This window comes from Callorhinus ursinus, unplaced genomic scaffold, assembly GCF_003265705.2.
Source record: "Callorhinus ursinus isolate GAN/ISIS: 27379988/994484 unplaced genomic scaffold, GSC_fseal_2.0 scaffold27, whole genome shotgun sequence".
NCBI classification, from domain to species: Eukaryota; Metazoa; Chordata; class Mammalia; order Carnivora; family Otariidae; genus Callorhinus; species Callorhinus ursinus.
In genome coordinates, this window is record NW_027397089.1 from 22,370,265 (window position 1) to 22,392,201 (window position 21,937).

At 34.4% G+C, this 21,937-nt stretch overlaps 1 protein-coding gene across 4 annotated transcripts; it reads right to left on the minus strand.

Moving 5' to 3' along the window:
* Positions 1-283: 283 nt before the first annotated feature.
* On the minus strand, positions 284-20,598 carry LOC112830005 (natural killer cells antigen CD94). Of its 4 annotated transcripts, XM_025879660.2 has the most exons (8): positions 20,312-20,598; positions 10,822-10,903; positions 6,036-6,134; positions 4,577-4,669; positions 4,369-4,431; positions 2,692-2,843; positions 1,570-1,673; positions 284-735 (listed from the first exon to the last, which is right to left on the minus strand). In XM_025879660.2, the coding sequence occupies exons 3-8, from the start codon at positions 6,040-6,042 to the stop codon at positions 615-617; spliced, it is 540 nt and encodes a 179-aa protein (XP_025735445.1). In that variant the 5' UTR covers positions 6,043-6,134; positions 10,822-10,903; positions 20,312-20,598; the 3' UTR covers positions 284-614. The 4 variants fall into 4 exon arrangements, with proteins under 4 accessions (XP_025735445.1, XP_025735446.1, XP_025735448.1 ...); XM_025879661.2 differs by lacking the exon at positions 10,822-10,903; XM_025879663.2 differs by lacking the exons at positions 10,822-10,903; positions 20,312-20,598 and adding an exon at positions 4,933-4,968 and having other exon boundaries at positions 6,036-6,670.
* Positions 20,599-21,937: the final 1,339 nt, after the last annotated feature.

A 21,937-nucleotide genomic window follows, 5' to 3' on the forward strand; every position in this document is an offset into this window, starting at 1 on the left:
TGCAAAATCTAAAAACAATCAGATGGGAACCACTATTTGGACAAAGATTCAAAATTATTCTACAGAACTCAGGACCATCAAGAGAAGAACACAATATGTTCCCCTCTAAAGTCTGATGATACACATGAGGAAGCTGTCTGATGACACTTTAAGCTCTGAATTAAAACATATAGATATGTATATATAGATATCTAGAAAGAACTAAGTTCCAGAAAAGTAAAATGAAGATGGGACTTCCCAATTTACTATGCCTTACAAAGAACTGAAATGACATTGATACAGGTCATTTGATGCAAATTATTTTATTTGAATTTCTGCAAAGAAAATTTACAAGAATATATGCATAAAACACATTAAATTTAATATTAAACATATACATTAAGTCACAACAGTACTGAAATTCTTTACCTCGATTCATTGTTATTACAGATATAGGTGAACAAATTCCACCAATTTTAAAACATTATTTCAAATATGTGAAAATTGTATCACAAGACATGATTTGAAACATTTTACAAATCCCAGAAGTAGATAATTAGCAATAATATAAGAGGTAAAGTCATGTTCTTATACTACTGAATCTTCACCACCCACCCCTTCCACTCCAAGAAACACTAAATAAGTTTTTGTTTACATATAAAATGATATTTATTGTCACAGGATATATCGAAAACACTTTGTCTTGCATTATAGATTACGCATTTCTCTGGACTTAATTTTTGAACTAATGGCAATCTGTAATGAAAAATAAAATGTTAACATATGAGAAAAGGAAATGAGAATATCTAGGGATTGTGTTTTTTTATTAAATGATAGATTTTTTAAAGCACTTAAATGAGATATTAACATATTGAGTCAATTGATTTTTATCCAAGAGCCATGTTTTCACAATTTCAGAGCACAGTATTACAAAAACTCAGCTATTGCCTCACTTATCAACAGCATTAAGGCCAAGGATTTTGTGTTTTTGCTGTTGTTATTAATGGTTTTGATATATGGTATACTTCTATTTTGTTTAAAAATGTACTCGATAATCTAGCCTGGGAAAACAAATCCAAGCATAAGATTTGTCATTGTCTGATGCTGCACATCCAATGTTTATGAATGAAAATGAGAACTAAAGATTACAAATATACAGAAAATAAGCTCAGAATATTTGAAACATGGGAGTATACTGAAAATAACAGGCTCAAGAAGAGTAAAGAAAATAATAAATATTCTATTTTCCCTGGACAGCTTCTGTGAAGATAAGCATCTGTACATGCACATACACATCCAAGTGCTTATACAAAGCAACAACAACAAAAAAAGTCAAAAGCTGTTTAATGGTCACAAGTACACTGACTTCGTGTCACTTGAGCATAAATTTGGATGATCTACATGGAGCTAAAATTGTTAGATCTCCTTCTTTTCTGTATTTTCATGCCTTAGACAGGTTATCCTAGCTACAGTGCTCCCAAATGTTACAGTCTCTGGTGAGATCTACAGATAAACTCATAAAAAACTAAAAAGACCTTAAAAAAAAAAAAAAGAAAGAACTAAAAGGAAACTTGGCTGCCAGAAACTTACAGATCTTGGGAGACACTGGAGCCATCTTCCCACAACCAGGCATCACATTCTTTATGGTAAGAGAGTCCAATCCAGTAAAAATATTTAATGGAGCTCATAAAATGCTGATTGGAAACAAAGACAAACACATTAATCAAACTTGAATCTATTCTGGGAATAATGTACTTTGAAGAAAGTGTCAGCATCAGATTTAGCTTTTTAATCACACAAACTGAAATAATTTTTAATGTCCAGTTTAGAAAGTATAGTCACATGCCTCATATTTCTTCCTTTTCTTCCTTATGTTATTTATTCACTAATTTCCACAAATACTCATTTAAGATATAGAAATAAATGCCACAAAATATCACTTCTTAAAGGAATAAGACATTAGAAGGAAGTAAGAGTTTTCATGGAACACCTCCTTCAAAGAGATTAAATCAAATTTGATCCCACATCAACAGTATCTTGAGGATAGATTTCATAGATATAGTCTACTTAACTTATACTCAGGACAGTTTCTTCATGCAGCTAGAGAAATTTTTCACTTTTTCTTAAATTGGGTAATTTTTTTATCATACTGTCCGTACTTATCACACATTATATCCCAGAGTGGGATATAATTGTAAAATGTTTCAAATCATGTCTTGTGATACAATTTTCACATATTTGAAATAATGTTTTAAAATTGGTGGAATTTGTTCACCTATATCTGTAATAACAATGAATCAAGGTAAAGAATTTCAGTACTGTTGTGACTTAATGTATATGTTTAATATTAAATTTAAAAGATATAATTACAAAAGAAATTATAAATTTAATTAATGAACTAAAAATTATAAAGTTATTTTATTAGTCTTTGAATAAAAATAATGGCTTATTCGTTCTTTGAATTCGCTCTAAAATGTTCCTTGTGCTTTATCTGGAATGTAACTTGATTTTTATTCCTATAATATAAATCTTTGAGAAATTTTTGTAGGTTTTATAATGATTGTTTCAAGATATAGCAAATTAGTAAGTCATTAGTTCAAATAATAACAATCCATTTACTATAATTAAAGACAAACAAGAGTATTCAGCTTACTTAGGTAGCATATTTCCCTAGGTCAAAGAAAAGGTAGGAAACCAGAATTAAATACATGCCAATTTATCTCCGTTTTCAATCTGAAGTAGACTGGAATTCTGAGACACACAGAAATCACGACTTTCTTTCCAGGTTTTTAATTCACCAGAAAAGAAGTAGCAGTTGCAGTGGTACCCAATCCACCTTTCTGGGCAAGAACAACAGTTAGAGCCTAAGAGAAAAAAACAAAACAACAAAAAACAAAAAACATGACTTATGACATTCAGTTTTTTCAATGCTATTTACTCATTCAAAAATCATTTGTTATTTCTTCACTGTTTTCCACAAATATTCTTTGAGAATCTACTACACATACCATAGTTCAGGGGCTATTAATGTGAACAAGTCAGACATAACCCTTTTTCCTAATAGAGATTATATTCCAGATAGAGAGTCAGAACTATATAATTTCCAATCATTTATCAATTATATTTAATGATAATTTTGGTAAGTATACACAAGAATAAGTCAGTATGTTAAAACATTGGGTAGTGGAGTATAAATTGGAGAGTGGCTAAAGAAGCTTTTTGAAGAAGTGACCCCAAATTGAGCTCTGTTGCGTAAATAGGAATAAACAGATTAAAGAGATATTTAAAGGGAAATATTTTAGCATATTTCCTGAGTCAGAAAAGAATATAGCACAAATTGGAGAGTTCTGATGTTTGGATATTTTATTTTCAAAATAGAGATAAATAAAACAATTAGCTTGAAGACTAATACTACAGTTTACCAATGATGGGTCTTGAACATTTACTATCCTCAGTGATAAAAGTCGAGAGACATGGTAGGCACTCAAATCTTTGTCAAGTGAATGGTTCTGAAGTGCAAGGTGGAATGGTAGTTACTAGGAGCTGGAGAGTGGGGTAAATGAAGAAATGTTGGTCAACGGGGACAAACTTCCAGTTAGAAGGTGAATAAGTTCTGGGGATCTAATGCACACAGTTATGATTATAGTTAGCAATAGTGTATTAGACACTTCAAGTTGCTAAAAAAGTAGATCTTGAATGCTCTCACCATAAAAAAAGAAATGGTAATCATGTGACATGATAGAGGTATTAGTAAGTGTTATGGTAGTAATCATATCTCAACATATAAGTGTATCAAATCAATCTGTTGATTACTTTAAACTTACACAGCATTATATGTCAGTAATATCTCAATACGGATGGAAAAAATGCAAAAGGGAAAAAGATAAATAAATATGATCACAGAAGATGGTGAGACAATTTGGAGACCATTTGGAAAAAAATACCTTAAAAAACTGGACTTTGAGCTGGCTTTCATTGGATAAGTAGGGTTTAAAATAACAGAAATCTGTGCACTATATTCTGAGTCATGCAAGAAGCGGAAGCAAAGGTAAAGAGATATAAAAGTATGAGCTATGACCAAACCAGCAGGTAATTAGGATTAACCATAGTATTTACTGTAACATATTGGTTACATAAACATGAGCACTCATATAGGAAAAAAATGTCATTTTAGGCTAATATTTTCCTTATTACTTAAATATGTAAATGATCCATGTTCAATGTAATTTAATGCTTTTTACATTAGAGAATAATGAAATGTTACTATCTTACAATTAGTAGGTAAACTTGTATTACCAAGTGTACTATTCCATTATGCTCTGTGTGAGAAAAACAAGAAACTATTTCATCCTCTACCAACACTAAGGTTTTCCAAAGTATGGAACCTACCTTTCTGGAGTTCTGTGATTGCATCTGGAGACAATGTTGGCTGAATACTTTGTTTGGGATATACTGTAAGAAATGATTAAAAATTTACTTCATTAGATACAAGCTTATGAAATAATAAAATAGTACACATTAATAAAATGAAACCTTTAGTATTAAATGGTTTCACCACAGTTATGGTCTTTATACAAACTTGCCTAGAAAAACTTACAATCTTTCAACAAAATTCCCATAGTAGCCATCAAAAAAAGGCAGATTACTCCTAAGATCCCAGAAATCAAATTCCACGGAGTGGTCTGAGAAGCTGTAGTGAAAGAGAGATACAGTGGTTATTTAAAGAACAAAGGCAGGAGCTGAAGATCTTAAAAGCAACACAGTGAGAGAGAATCCAAAACATTCTTTGGTTTGATAACCCAATCATCTTGCCAATGAAACACTGGAAAATGAAAATATTCCCATCAGAACTTGCCCCAATACCCAAATTTTTATGTGGTGTAATTTATTCATTACCGAGATTATCTATAACTTTTCTCCTTTACCAATCCTGTCCCAGTAAAGTGGACTTACCATTTATTTCTTAATTCCACAAAGAAGCTTAAGGATCTGGAGTAAGAAGACATCAGCAGGCATCAGGTTGTGTTTTATGGGCTTACGTAACAGGTATTTACTTTATTTTCTCAACAAGAATCACAAGATAATATGATTCCCATTAAGTAGATAAGAAAACTTAAGGTCACTACATCAAAAACTAATGATGTATGGTGACTAACATAACATAACAAAATAAAATAAAATTAAAAAAAAACTTAAGGTCCATTAATAATGTTATTTTCTCCAGATACCAAAGCTAGTAAGTATCCAAGTCAGAAATCAAATGAAAGTTTGTCTACCCAGAGTCTTTTACTTAGCAAATTCTATCATTGCCACAATAGTATACTTGGAAATGTGCCCTTCTATTCATCTTAGTGCATTCTCTACCTAAGAAATGTCCGGTTGCTTGTAGCTTTGTAGAGGTTTTTTTTTTTTTTTATAGGGAAGAGAAGACATAGGAGCACTCCAGACCTGGTGTGATGTATGGGTAATACCTTGGGGACCTGGATTCATTTCACAGTACATTAAATTATGATATATAAGCAACCATTTTTTTACAAGAACACTATGCTTTCTCATACCAAAAATTACCGCTTATTGGCATTTACCCTAAAATAATATAAATTTAGGAGATTTGGCATTAACATTAGCATACTCCCAAAGAATCACTAACAGACAGTCCAATGTGTCAAACTATTACTCTAGGTGATTTGGGGTGTCACAGCACAAATGGTAAATTTTTAAAAAACACTTGTAAGCATTGTCACTAATACTTGGCATTCTCTATTCACTTTGGTGCTAGCATTATGTTGTTCATAATTTAACCTGGTAAATTCAGTTTGCATTCAGAGTTTAGAGCTATCCCTGTCAGAAGCCACTCTTTAAACCTGCTGGAAAATCTTCACAAAATCATTTCTAAGTTACAGATAAAGAATCAGAAGTGGAAAGCGCTGATACATAGAAAGCCTAAAAATGTCTACTTTTTCCTAAAAACACTGCCCTGAAATTAGCCATATCCCTGAGCTGCCTTTTCTGTTTCATTTCATTTTTTAAAATATTATGACTCGGGCCTCACATACCTGCCATGAGAAATGTTCCAGTATCGATGCCGGCAAGGTACAATGTGTGCTTAATCAAGAAGGATGGTGTTGTGTTGGTTCACAGAGCTGAGCTGGAGGCTAAACAATCCAAAAGTCATGCATGAAGAAATTTAAAAGAAAAAAAGAGAAAAATTATTTATTTGAACAATGTTCTTGAATCTTCTATTGGTGAATGTATCACATGAACAAGAAGCAGTAAAGTCACTAGCTTCTAAAATGTTCCAGGAACCACAACACAGGAAATTACCACAGTACATGTGTAATGAAAGCCCTTTGGCTATCATAAAAGAAAATGAGTGGGATTTTTTTTTTAATGTGTGAATATCAAAGTCATTTTAAAACATCATTTGGAAAACACACATGTATGGTTTTCATCCTTTGAGTTTACTGGGAATCTAGGTAGATTTTTTTATCCTGTTAAATTGTTATCCTGTTTCCTTTGTTTTCTTGTCTCAAATTTCAAACCCTGAGGCTCTATCTTGAGGGCAATTTTACAAAACTGCTTTGGTGTTACCTGAGGTTAAACTCAAAAAAAGACTTCAGAAGAGCACCAGAACTACCTGACACTTAACAAATTATGGGAGAAAGTGGAGCCATTCTCCCAAAATCAAGTACTAAGTGAATGTCTCACCTAAGATGGTAGGGAGTTCATAGTCTCTCGTGGTTCGTCTTCCCCTCCGATTTCCCCCCCTTCATTTTTCCCTTCCTGCTATCTTCTTTTTTTTTAATAGTTTCTAAAGTCAGCAAAAGTTTTAAATGCAGCCATAGCAAGAACTTTTTTTCTTAAAAGGATGGACTAGTTTTCATATTCATACCTCTAATATGGTTCCACATCTTATTTCAGAGATGCAAAAAAGCCCCATTATTTTAAAACAAATGGTAGAAATGAGTTAAAATTGTTATGATTCAAAACAAGTTTAATTGGTTGTTGAATAAAACAGTGGATAAAATGAAATTCTACTCTATTTTAAGGCCACATGTTAGAATTATGATTACCTATTTTATCTCCAATCACCTAAAGTATGAAACATGAACCTAATCACTTGATTTAAATGAAACATCACCTGGTAAGAACATAGAATACATATTTTTATTCATAATTAAAACAATTTATTTTCGTAGGAACACAGGTGTCTGTATTTTAATATTTAATAATGGTCTATTTTTATTCATTGTAAATTTTTATGAGTTTCTTAACCTTTTCCCAGAAACCTGAATTTTATGCTATTCATGTAATTGGTAAGGCACCTTATGTCAGTTTTATAATAACTATTTTAGGGTACAAGGAACAACCAGATAATTTGTTCAAATGTTCGTTCAATAATCTAACAATCAAATCAAAAACATTCAGCTTAATCTTGAAGTGTTTTTCAATGTCACCCAAAGGAAAATGTGTGACACTCAGTTTGAAGAAATACTGATTCACCTCTACTCTGTAACTGAAATACACTAAAAGCCTAAAATATAACAATACACCAATTCAATGAATCCTCAATCACAGGAGACCCCAGCTCTCTCTCATTTTTACTTCATTACAAAGGAGGTAGCCCTTGAGTCTGTTCCCAATCCACTCTGGAACAGAACAGAGAAACAGAGGCAAGAGAGATAACTTCAGAAAGAAAAAGAAAGGACTCATATTAAAATTGAAATGTGAGCATGAGCTTGTAGGATAAATTGGACTTGGAAATACAGAACTGTAGTTACAGTGAGAGTAGAAAACAGACATGCTTCAAACCAATACCTAAATAAGATGGAAAAAATTCGACACACATATGTTCTTCCCATCTTTTTAAATAAAATATACATTTTGAAAAGTAATAAAAGCAAAAATTCTAATGAATTATCAAAGGCAAGACCTGCAACGACCACCCCCATCAAGAAATAGAACATTTCCAGCACCCCCAAGATCTTTCCTCACTTAAACTGGTACTCCTACTCTCTTTCTCCTTCCAGATATCACCACCATCTTGACTCCAAAACTATCTTGACCTCAAATGCAAACCATAGTTTAGTTTTGCCCATTTTTTAAATTTATATAACTAGAACAACATAAAATAAACTCTTCTGTTTCTAGCTTATTTTCCTCACATTCTTGAGAGAGTCACCCAAGGATCCCTCTCCATCTTGTTGACACTGACTAGGCCATATGCAAATTACTGTGGCTAGTGGATAAGACACGTTGATTGATTTGAATCAGTTGGAGTCCAATTTGGACACTGGAGTGGGGTCAACTTTGCTCAAAACAAAATGAATAGTAATGATCATCTAAAGGAAATCTAAAGCACTAAATTTCTAGAAAGATGAACTTTGGGAAATTGTTGACCCCTTTCAATAATTTTTAGTTTTTGTTTGTTTGTTTGTTTTATTTCCTTTATTTTTTTCTTAAAATAGGTCTTTATGAATGAGTCTACCACTGATCAACATGTAAAAGTTTATTTTGAAGCACAAAGAGTGAACTTCTTATTGTGTACCAATTATAATCAATTCAAGTCCAGATTCATCAAGAAACAATGTTATAAAGATGAGCAATGACTTCCATGAGCTTTGATTTGAAAACATTTAGCACATCCACCATCTCTGAATTTACTATTTTTTTTAAGTAGGCTCTACACCCAGTGTGGGACTTGAACTCATGACCCTGAGATCAAGACCTGGGCTGAGATCAAGTCAGGTGCTTAACCTACTGAGCCACCCAGGTGCCATGAATTTACTATTTCTGAGGTGGAATGAATGTTTTATTAAAGAATATAACAGAATTTGACTTTAGAGAGAGGATAGTGTAGTTGAGACATAAGAAAGTGAAAAGATAGCTAGTGCTAATACCAAGAGAATAAATACATTATCTTCTGTTAACCTCTTTTTTTCACTTTTTATGTTGCAATGCTTATAGATTGACATAAAATTGCAAAATTAATAAGTACAGGTAGTTCCCTGGTACCCTTCATTCAGTTCTCCCCATGGTAATATTTTACACAATTAGAGTATAATATCAAATCCATGACATTGACATTCATACAATCCATAAACTATTCAGATTTCACCAGTTTTGTATGCACTTATTTGCTTGAGTGTGTGTGTATGTGTATAGTTTTATGCAATTTTGTCTTGTGTATAAATTTGTGTAACCACTATCATATAATCTCTGTTTTTATATTTTAGAAAGTAATTACCACCATTTGTTTTGTTACTCTGAAGTTTGGTTGTTAAAGAAAAGACAAAGTAAATGACTGGACCTTTTCCTTTGTTTACCAATTTTCATTTTAATTGATTTAGTGGGGGAAAAATTTAACATTTATTGAGCAAATATCACATGTCTATTCTACTGTTTAATTGAATGTCTCATTAAGTGCATGAGTACACATTTACCAGTATCAGTACACTTAATCCTGGTAAAATATTTGAGCACTCTACTGTTTCATTGATGTAGAAATTTATTAATACATCAGAAATTCTGTTTTATCCAATACTTTCTCTAATGTAAAGATTATACAAGTAAACATAGCAATAGGAAATCATTGACATTTTTCCCACCTTTGAATATTCTTGTCCTAGAGTTAAAGATCCTGACATCACTTTAAATTGAGTAACCAGATTCTTAATTGGTCATTCAGTTCCACCAATAAAGCTTTCTTAAGAGTTGACTAGGATTGTTTCTTACAGGATCTTGCTCTGGCCTTCTCTAAGAGGTTGAGATGATCATTTTGTAGCTCCATCAAGTGAGGAAATATTTGCCATTAGTAGAAATGCTGATTTTTCAGTTCTTAGATCTCGGATTTTTTACCCAATGTCTGTGCAATTACATTATGGGTTTTAGATACTGCATTGTTGTTTTGACAAGTAGGGTATCATTTTACATTTGTGATTTAAATGACAGTTTAAATTCAATCACGGATATTAACCAAAGATGTTATACAAGAATGTTTCCCTTTTTTCCCATGAAATTAAAAGTACCAGGAAACTCCTACCCATCAAAAGAAGTAGACAAAAAAGCAACAAAACCAAAGAAACAATCAACTCTGCATCTGGTTCAGGAAGAGCTTATTCAGATTCAGATGAAAGAAAAAACAATAATGTGACGGTTTTGGATATATTTAGATTTTTCTCAGCACTTGAGACTGCCTAATAGCTGTTTTATAAAGTAAGATGTTTACACAGGAAAGGAAGCATTCAAAATACTGTCCTAATTGGTAACATAGATTTTGGATAAAACATTGGCATTCTCTGATTATTAAGGGAAGAGATGGGTTTATAAAACCAGAATGGGGGAAAAAAAAACATACAATTTGTTTCAAAATTTCTTAATCTCAGCCTTTAAAGCATATGTCTTCTAATTAATAAGTCTCCTCACGGGAGACTTCGGTAGAGTATAAGACCTCATGTAAGAGTTGCAAAGACCTTGTTGGCTGCAGCTGTGGCTTGTCAGTCCCCATGTAGATGGAAACAGTTTGTCTGTGGTGAGCTGTTGGGTGGGTCTTTAGGTTCTCACTCTGAAATAACACACCAAAGTGACACATTGTTTACTTCCTAAAGTCTAAAACTGAAGTATTTTTACTAAATATCTGTGGAATGACACAGAGCCTCTTTCTTGACTTTAGACAAAAATACATGCATTATAAAGCTCTATGATCAGTATCTCTTGATGAAACTTGAGCATAAAGAAAAAACAGGGGAAGTAAAAGAATTCCCTAAGAATAGTAAGACACATAAGTACCAAACAGGAGGTGACTCAGATCAGTAAAAACCTGTATAAGTCTGGAAAACTCACCTTTTAGTTTTCGTACTGATCTCTTGTCCAGTGAAGATCAATTAACCTATACATTTCCAAAATCCAGTAGCCTGAACTAAATCTGAAGGAAAAGAGGCATATAAAGGAATATTCTTAAAAATGTTATAATGTGTCCCTAATTCTTTAGTAGAGAAGACTACTGTGTTTGTATAACATGAGCCTGCAGCTGTTACTAGGAAATGTACAATGAAAGCCCAGAAGTGCTTCCTTGTATTTAATCTAGCTATACCAAGAAAGAATGCCTAAAATTCAGTCAAGAATCCTGAATTGTTATTTTCATTAGAGAATGCCAAGAAGATTTTAGTTTGTTTCCAAAACAGATGAATCTACTTTTAATCAGAAACACCCAATAGCTGTGCTCAAGCTTTCTGACAGTTATCCAACTTCTGATGCTTTACTTATAACAAAGTATCAGTTGCAAAAAATAAAAAGGATTTTTATTTATGATTTCAGGGGAAGGGTGGGCTACAACTGATATATTTATAGTATTTTGTCAATTTTTATAAGCTAAACAGACAAAATATCCCTATGAAGAGCAAAAATCAGTGGCCACAAGGATGACAAGGTCTCACTCAGTGTACTAAAGGAATGATTAGGGTAGCCTATCTATACCTGAAATACGAAGAAAGGAAAAGTTATTCACACTTTAACCTCTACCTGCTTCCCAGAATCAAATATACGCACATGTTTCTAATGCAGATCTGTCATGTCCCTCTGGAAAGGCCAGGCTTTTGTCCTTTACCCTAACCGAAATGCACAACAAAAACCTAGGAGTCCCTATTTTAGCACTAGAAGAAATTCCAGGAAATATAGGAGAGTGGCCGCACAGGAATAAGAATTGGGCCAGTGGTCCATAATTTTAGGGCTGTGATACACTGAAAACATAGACAAACATGAGCAAAGTGTGGCTTTTTTGGTGTGTATGAATACCAGATACCATCTTGAAGCACACAAGTGTTTTCAAATCACTGTCCTTACAACTGTACAGTGATCATCCATCTTGGTGAGCTGTGCTTGGGAAGTATGCAGTGAAAGGCAGGCAATCTCTTTAGTAGCTGCCACTACTAAATTTATTCACATGCTGGCAGTAACAGCAATGCTCTCAGTTCAGGTTACAATGTCCAGATGGGCCCCTCTCATTGAGGACATGGAAGCCTTCAGTCAGGCAAAGAACGTGGAAGTTTTCAATCAAGCACCAAGGGAAGTCCTGAAATAAACTTGCAGGATGTCCTTTGTTCTATTCCTCCCTTTGAGACTTATATGGTTTGAATAGGATAAATCTGTCCCCTTGTAGGTGTGGTATTTGTTGGTTCTTTTTTAAAAATATTTTATTTATTTATTTGAGAGACAGAGCAGAGCGAGAGAGCGAGAGACTGAGAGACAGAGAGAGAGCACGACCGGGGTGAGGGGCAGAGAGAGAAGGAGAAGCAGACTCCCTGCTGAGCAGGGAGCCCAATGTGGGGCTTGATCCGAGATCATGACCCAAGCCGAAAGCAGAGGCTTAACTGAGTGAGCCACCCAGGCGCCCCTGTTGATTCTTCCAACTGTTTCAATAGCTGAGATTTCAAGCAAATTTATTATCTTGGATCTCTACTTTTTTTCAGTAGATCCCCTGCTTCATTATTTGTAGCCCCAAGTTATATTCCTAGAATCATCCTATCATTGACCATCCCATTCCACTGAATGCTCACCACTTTTCTCCCCAAAAGGAGATGACTCCCCCTTCTGAAGTGGATGCAAAACACTTGTTCCCCTTCCAAAAGACCATATATCAGAAAAGAATAGTTTCTCTCCCATGTTGGGCACTAACAGTAATGAAACAGGACAAATACCACAAAGACACAAGATACAACTCAAGGAAACTCAGAGATAGTGGGATGTACATGGTGCAGAAGACTCTGCTCATACTATAGAGAGGCATGCTTGCCTGGGTACAATCAAAGCCACTGTAGATAGGGCTATGAGAAAGCAATCTTGACTTCATTCAGATTCATATGTTTATAAAGAGGTTGAAGATGTCAGGAAGAATTTTACCTAAGCTAGATTCACAATATCCTACAGTAGGCTAACACTAAGAAAAAGACTTAATGCTAAGGGAATAAAAGTCAACAGTGAACATCTTTCGCCACAGATACAAAAGATATGCATTTAAAAATTAAGGAAACACAACAAAAGGTTACAATAAAATGTTTGGGGTAACAAATTAGGATTTATTATAGAATTCTTATCAGAGATCAATTTATGTCATTTTGAATATTTTTCAGCTCCAAATTTAACCTTTGATATATAAAAACACTGATTTGGTCCTTGAAAATTCCTGAAGGACTAAAGCAATAACTAGTTAATGAATTATTTATATGTTAAAATGTTAATTCTTAGGAGAAAAAGGAAATAATTAGAATTTTCCATGTTCAGGATCAAAATAAATTAATCAAACACATCTATATTCAGGAAGAAACAGTGAGGAAAATGCTGAAGGGGGCCTTAGAAGACAAGAACTTCACAGTTGCACAACCAACCAGGACGTGATTCAGAACAAGCCACCCCTCTAGGTATCAACTGCAGCACTGCTAGAGTGCTTAGATCTAAATCAGCGATTTTCCTACTTTTATCTTTTAGAGCAGAACTTTTATATAAATCCAATTTCAAGTTGAGATATAAACCAATAACATACACACAACCCAGAAGTATTATTATTACTGAAGCCAGGGCTACCCTCCCATTTAACTCTCCCCACACTTGCTTTGGAGGATCTAAGGTTGCTACTTTTAAAACTTAGAAGCAACTTATTTAGATATCAACATCCATTCTAACCTTCAAAATCTATGATTTTTTATTGAAGTATAGTTAATATACAATATTATATTAGTTTCAGGTGTACAATATAGTGATTCAACAATTCCATGCATTACTTAGTGCTCTTCATGGTACGTGTGCTCTTAATCCCCATCAGCTCTTTCACTTAATCTCCATCATCTCCCCACTGGCAACCACCAGTTCTCTATATTTAAGAATCTGTTCTTTTTGTTGTCTCTTTTTTTTCTTTCTTTGCTTCTTAAATTCTATGAGTGAAATTATATATTTATTTGTTTTAATACTCACAATTTAGTAGATCTGCTTGAACTATATTCCTATTTCCAGATTTTGCTTGATTTTTTTCTTTCTGAACCAGACCAATACAGTGAAAATAAGTCCTTTTGGACTGAATTAAATTCTATAAAGAATCTGAACCCATTACATTGTAAACATCAGGCTTGGACTGCTTTACCCTCTTTGCATATCTGGCTCTTAATATCAATGGGCCACAGCAGACGTTCATTGTTCGTTTTCACATGTATTGACTCAAGACTAAATTGATAAATGATTAATATGTGTGGCAGATTGTTATAATGTGACCCCCAAATACTATCTTCTTGTATTCATGCCCTTGTGCCCTTCCCTTCCATTTAAACCTGAACTGACCTCGTTACTGGCTTTGACCAATAGAATGTGGTGGACATGATGTTTCTTTCTCAAGTTCTCTAACCAAACTCTTAAGAGGCCCTGAATCTTTTTCTGTCTTGTGAAGAACTAAGTTACCAAGCAGTCTGGGCTATCATGTTGGCAAGGCCACATGGTGAGAGGGGTCACAGAAGATGAATAGCCATGAAGGGAAAGAAGTCTTTGAGAATTAAGACCAAGGAGAGACAGGCCTCAGCCTTGCAGCCATCCTAGCTGAAGGGCAAGACAGAATTAATGGAATCATGGAGGCTTCCATGATTTATTTCCATGAATGAAGCTCCATGAATGAAGCCGGCCAACATTATATGGAACAGAAAGAACTATCCCATCTGGGCGCTTCCCAGCCAAACCACAGAAACATGAGAAACAAAATATTTGTTGCTCTAAGCCATTAAATTTTGGTGTGGTTTGACACACAGTAATAGATAACCAAAACAGTATGAGATACACAAGTAGTTTCAAAGCCTCTCTCCAAGAAAAAAGAACTTACCCATTTGAAATCTTTACATTGTCTTGTTCCACTATTTTCTCTAAGAGTTGTATGTCCTTTCATTCCTTCACGTATATCATTTTTACATATGTTATCTAAAGCATTTCAGAGAAATCTATCACATCTTATCTATTTAGGACACTTTAGTTTCATTTCAGTTTTAATTAAAATTTTAATTTTAGTACATTCTTAGTTTCAGTCACATCACACACATAAAATATATTCAAAAAGTAACATTGTTTGTATATTAAACCTAATAAAATGTTTAATTTAAAACAAGGATTATGGAGCAGTCATTATTTGGAATCAGTAACAGATCTGATTCATTAATCACAGATTTTCTTTAATTTACCTTCATATCTAAAGTGTCTTGTTGATTGTTAATCTCTATCTCCTCTGGTCCTGTCTTTAGCATTTTCCTTGTGCTGTATGATATTTCATCTTAATATGATCACTATTACATACATATTTTCTTCTTTTCATTTACAATTTTATTTCATTCTATTTCCCTTTATTTTTTTACAAATATAAATAATAAAATTTAAATATAATCTAGGCATGCCTGGGAGGCTCAGTCGGTTTGAATAACTGAGTCTTGATTTTGGCTCAGGTCATGATCTCAGGGTCCTGGGATCGAACCCTGAGTCAGGCTCCACACTTAGCAGGGAGTCTACATGAGGATTGTCTCTCTTCCTCTCCCTCTGCCCCTCCCCCTGCCCGTTCTCTAAAATAAATAAATAAATCTTTAAAAAAAAATATTCGAATAAATTTTCTCTGAACTCTAATAGTAGATCTAATACTTGTTTAAAACTGTGTTAAAAAATTAACAATAATGGAAAGCATATATCAGGATTACAGTTATGTTTAAAATGGTAGCAGTTTTCTTTTGTTTTTTTTTTTAGATTTTATTTATTTGAGAGAGAGAGAGAGAGAGAGACAGCACAAGTGTTGGGGGGGATGGGCAATGGGAGGGGGAGAAGCAGACTCCCCGCTGATCAGGGAGCCTGACATAGCACTCGATCCCAGAACCTTGGGATCATTACCTGAGCAAAAGACAAGACACTTAACCAACTGAGCTACCCAGGCGCCCAGTAGCAGTTTTCTAACGATAAAATTTGACATCCGTTTTTTTTAATGGAAAAGTAAAAGATGAATTTGGATGATTTTATATTGTAATTTTCTTTCCATCCCTTTCCCTTTGTTGTTTTCAGATATTATTAAAACTAAAAGATAATTGAATGGCACATGATAATGTATCAAGACAGCTTGCATGGTTAATATCTACATTTTTTCAAATAAAAGAATAGAAACATTTTTATGAGAACATGTTAGTTCTGACTGAACCAACTAGAGTTTGAGATAAAAGATTTTTCTTCCCATTTGATCTGTTGTATGAGTTTATAATTAATGAGTCTAAGCTATTTTTTTTCTCACTTTTCTCCTTAAATGAGATGCACTAATTACAGGTAAAATTCTGTATTCAAACTACTCACCGAATTGAATTGGCCTCAGCCAACATAGTGAATAAAACAGCATGAATAAGGGCACCTGGGTGGCTCGGTCTTTAAGCGTCTGGCTTGGGCTCAGGTCACGGTCCCGGGGTCCTGGGATCGAGCCCCGCGTCGGGCTCCCTGTTCTGCGGGAAGCCTGCTTCTCCCTCTCCCACTCCCCCTGCTTGTGTTCCCTCTCTCACTGAGTTTCTCTCGGTCAAATAAATAAATAAAATCTTTAAAAATAGAAAACAGCACGAATAACAGAGCTTCACAGGCTTAGCATTGGAATAGGAAAGATCTAGATTCAAAGCGAAGCTCTGCCACTTTCTAGCTTGGTGAATTAAATAAATCACAACTACTCAGCCAGAATTTCATAATTTCTAAAATTATATGTTTAACTCATTGGTTTGGGGAAGACTAAATAAAATGAGTGTAAATTACAGGGTACAAAATAATTATGCTGACCTACAAAAGAGAGATGGTGTTTTATTAGTGGTAGTCAGATGAAAAGGAAAAGATAAATGCAGATATCATACAGAAGACAAAATAGGAAGATCACTAATTCCTCCCTTTCATGGCAGAATGTGGAGTTCTGTAGTTGCTGATATTGCAAGGTTTCTGCATGTCAGATAAATAGTAAAGGTTATTCCACACCTGCTGGCCATTTCCCTTTCTGCAACCACCAACAGTTGTCTGGATAACAAACAATCCTAGAGTCATTCAAAGGAGATGTCACGCTGGATTTGTGCTCATTGATGTGAATACCATTTCTCATCACACCCTTTGAAGTTGCAGGAAATACTGACAGTATAGGGGACGTTAAACCATATATAAGAATAAGCAAGATTCCGAGCCGGTTCAGAGTGCAACAAGTACTACTCTGAGAACAGGAACTAGAGAATGAGGAAAGAGGAGCAGGAGGGCGAGGAAAGCACACTTTGCTTTTGTCACTGAAATCACTGCTTAGATTTGGAACCAGTCTTTTTTCTGGACACCAGTAAAGTACTGAGGAAACTCAAGGACCTGGATAGGAGCTTAGTATCTCCCTCTCTTTGGAATGAAAAGTGGCCCATTGACGTGCTTTTGATTTTTGGTGTTACTGATGTTTCCTCTAGGTGGATTCAAACTTTATGAAAATAAATGTTTATTTTTTAAATAATAATGTCCATAACAAAGGTATAGATAATTAAAAAACTGAAACAAGCTAGAATTAAAGTTATTCTGATCATTTCCTGATAATACCCCTCCAATGGAGACTCATACGATGTTACAGTCTGTTACTGACAATAGCTGGAGTTTGACAATATTCTCTCAGGTTTAAAACTTCTAGAGTTGTAGACAAAACTTCCAAAACTTGAAGAGAGTGAAAGGCATGAGGCTATTTTTATTTTTTTTTAAGATTTTTATTTATTTATTTGTCAGAGAGAGAGAGACAGCACAAGCAGGGGGAGCGGCAGGCAGAGGGAGAAGCAGGCTCCCTGCTGAGCAAGGAGCCCGATGTGGGACTTGATCCCAGGACCCTGGGATCATGACCTGAGCCAAAGGGAGACACTTAACTGACTGAGCCACCCAGGTGTCCCATGAACCTTTTTTTAAAAAATTAATATGTTAGCAAATGTGTTTATTTTTGTCACTTTATGAAGAATGGATCAATATAACAGTAGAAAGTTGTGTTTGTGTGTTCACAAGCTCCTCTAGTTTGATAAAATATTGTTGCATAAGAGAGAGTTCCCAACTATCCACGTAGGACTTTTCTCCATGGAATAGAAGTTAGTTACTTTGGCTAACAGTCAGAATTAATACAGGTGGTTTAAGCTATATGAGAAACAATGATGGAAAAATATCACAGTATATGTGTTTTTAATTTAAAAAAAAAAGGATAGGTTTTTCTTAAATTAGAGGTGCCCAAACATGTTACGTCTCTGGACCGCATTGCACTCTTATAAACCATCTCCTGTGGTGGTTGCTAAAGGGATATTTCCAAACACTTCTGATACCAAAAGCCTCGTTGCCAATTTCTGTCTAAAGCATCACTACTACTGATGATGATAAAAATTCACAACTGACATGGAGATGCTGGAAACTACATACATCTGCAGAAAATGTCAATATGACCTCTATTTGCTAAAGAAACTGTTGGAATGAATGTTTCTGATATTTTATGTGCTTACTGTACCACATAACAGAAAGGGAAAATGCTCTTTCATTTTCATATTTTTTGCAACCTGTCACTGAGAAGTATGAGTTTTGGTCCAGAGAATTTTCTAAGTAATTTGCATTTATGCATGTATATATTTATTTTAAGAACACCAACAAATATGCATTCTGTGTCATGCACGCTTCTAAGTACTTTATAAGTAATAACTCATTTAATAACTATACTGATCTCAGACATACCCTTCCATTCCCGCAGTGGCTCTTTGATCTAACTTCAAAACTATGTCCTCTCCTGCATATTCATCTTGGTCTCTCCTGGGTTTTTAATCATCTAAAAAACCAATGAGTTTTGTTATATGAACAGAACTGTACATAAATAGTTATGGCATACCCAGGACCTAAAACATGCAAAAAGACAAATTACTTTCAATTAAGAAATTGTTATCACTTCCTCTGTGTGACAAATCATTAAATACTGTTAATACAGATCTGAGTATGCAGAAAAGGGGGTGAGGGAGGAAAGGTCAGGTGCATGTTACTGAAGTCTGACTCTAAAATAGTTCCTGTCGGGGCGCCTGGGTGGTTCAGTCAGTTAAGTGTCTGCCTTTGACTCGGGTCATGATCTCAGGGTCCTGGGATCAAGTCCCGTATCGGGTTCCCTACTCATCGGGGAGCCTGCTTCTCCCTCTCCTCCCTGCTCGTGCTCTCTCTCACTATCTCTCTCTCAAATGAATAAGTAAAATCTCAAAAAATAAAATAAAAAACAAAATAGCTCCTGTCTTGTCGTTACCTATCTCTGGTAGGCCTGACAGAAAAAAATAATATAAGAGTGGGGATTGTATCTCTTTGGTTTAGTTCTGTGTCTATAGCTCCCAGAATCGTGCCTAAACCACAGCAGATTTTTAAAAAATAACTATTTGTTTAATGAATGAATGTGTGAATATAGAAGTGGAATCAGGTGACAAGTAGATGTATAAAAACTGAATGACACTTAAAAACCAGATGAAGTCTGAAGAAACACAACTGTCTCAGTACCATGGAAATTATGATATCGGTGGAATAAGCTAATGTGAACAAGGGGCACAGAGAATCTGGAAAAATAACATATAGCTAAATGAGAAGACAATACAAAGGCAAAACAATATTTTAAAAAAAGAATGTTTAGAATTCAAAACCAATTTCTAATTGATCCCAATCAGGTGATCATTTTTTTCCCTTCTTCAGCCTGCTAAACATGAGGTGTCAAAAGTCAGTAGTTTCAAGTGTCTGAGTCTGGTTCTTTTCTTAGATCTGTAAACTTGAATGGATTACATAACCCTTTTGATATTTATTTTCATCATCAGAGAAGGTAAAAATGCAAGGAAATAGTTTATTAAAATATATTGTAAGAATAGTTTAATGTATCAACATAAAGATAACTTATAAATACTTTTAACATCTAGTAAGTGCTCAAAAACATTAGGATATATACACATATAATGTATATGTAATATATAATGTACATATATTATGGACAGGGCCATTAATTACATTCAGTTTGGAGATTAAAGTTTTTCAAGAAGGATGTCTGGATTCGGATATGACTCTGGCTCTTTTGGTCAGACTTCATCGGCAGCTCAGTACACATTATGTGTGTAAAAGGTGCACTTACTGTACAGAATATTTCTAACCACAGACTTGTTGCTGCTTGAGATAACATTTAATGCTTACACTAGCCTTGACATGACTGTACCATCCTGAGGATGGTAAATGGGTATTGGGCAAAGGAAATAGCATGTCTGCTGTTTTGTAACTACTATAAAAGATACTGGGAATCAAAGCAGTTTACCTGGTCATGGAACAGAAGATAAAGTTTAAGGAGGTGATGGGACTCCTTGGGTGGCTCAGTCGTTAAGCGTCTGCCTTCAGCTCAGGTCATGATCCTGCGGTCCTGGGATCGAGCCCCACATCAGGATCTCTGTTCAGTGGGAAGCCTGCTTCTCCCTCTCCCACTCCCCCTGCTTGTGTTCCCTCTCTCGCTGTGTCTCTCTCTGTCAAATAAATGAATAAAATCTTCAAAAAAAAAAAGTTTAAGGAGGAGACAAGGAGACCAAAAGTGAGGTTTGCAAGCCTGGATGTGGATATCATTATCACTTTAATGTCATTATCTGTGTCATTATCATTTGGGCAAACATGACCACAGGAAATGACACTAAATTCAGAATTATGACAGCATTTACCCACTAAGAGAGGAGGAAGTTAGAGGAAAGAGCCAAACACAAAGAAAAATAACATGAAGATCATAAATCATTGATTAGACTGTAAATACTGGAGTTATATTTTAGATGTGGTCTTCTTTTATCTGGACTTTTCTCCTGATAGAATGCTTACCGGTAGCATATTTTATAGATGGAAAAGGTAAATAAGTAAGGACACAAAAAACTAACATTTAAGCTGCCATGGAGAAATAATATGGTTAAATAATACAATACAAAAGTTACTGGAGTGCCTGTGTATATAAAAGTTTGTGAAAAGAATTGTTTCTCCCTGAGCTCCTCCTGAACTGTTATTATAACAACACAGTGACTGGAACAGAAAGTTTTCAAAATAGACAGTCAATTTACGTGAGAGGAAAAAGAAGTCAGTATATGGCAAAGTCAGGAATACAAGTGAATCAGTCATGATTTTGCTGGGTGTTTTAAAAGAAGCAACCCATTCTTTGCAATAGGTAGCAAGACACTATACTTAAATGTTAATTTTATCAAGAACATGATCTAAAGGTGAGAGCTTATTTTGTAAATAGTAATGTCTTTTTGAAAATAAGAAAATGTTATTCTAATCCAGGTTAACATGCAACATCACTATCATAGTGTACCAATAACACCAATATAGCCAAAAAATAAGAGAGATGGAGAGACAGAGACAGAGAAATCAAGCAGAATAGATCAGAGGTTGTTCTTTTATACAGTGGTTTCTCACCATTTCTTTAAAAGAGATAGAACTGAAAATTAAGTGATGTGCAAAATACAAATATAGCCCCCAATTCTGTATCCAAAATCCCTGGAAATAAATGTATTATGAGATTCACAATTTTGTCTTTTAAAATATAATTTGTGCATATTCATAAGTTAACAATAATAGTGGAATTTGGTGGCGGTTCACCCTATAACTAAGCACAACAATATTTCCTTAGCAAAATATATAAAACCAAACTCATAATCAACTGAGTTCAGGTTTTGGAGCCAAACTAATAAAAATATTTTATCTTACAGATATTTGGTTTTTAGCATTATAGATATGCAAGTGGGAAGTTGTATCTCCCTAGTCAATATATGCATTAAAGTAAGCTCAATTCTTTCTTCAAAACCTTTTTTCCAAAATCCTTCCCCTTCCTACCAAACCCTTCCATATGTAGTTTCATACTGATAATTTATCTGAGAAATCCTACCCACATGGTACAGTAAGGAGACTGACA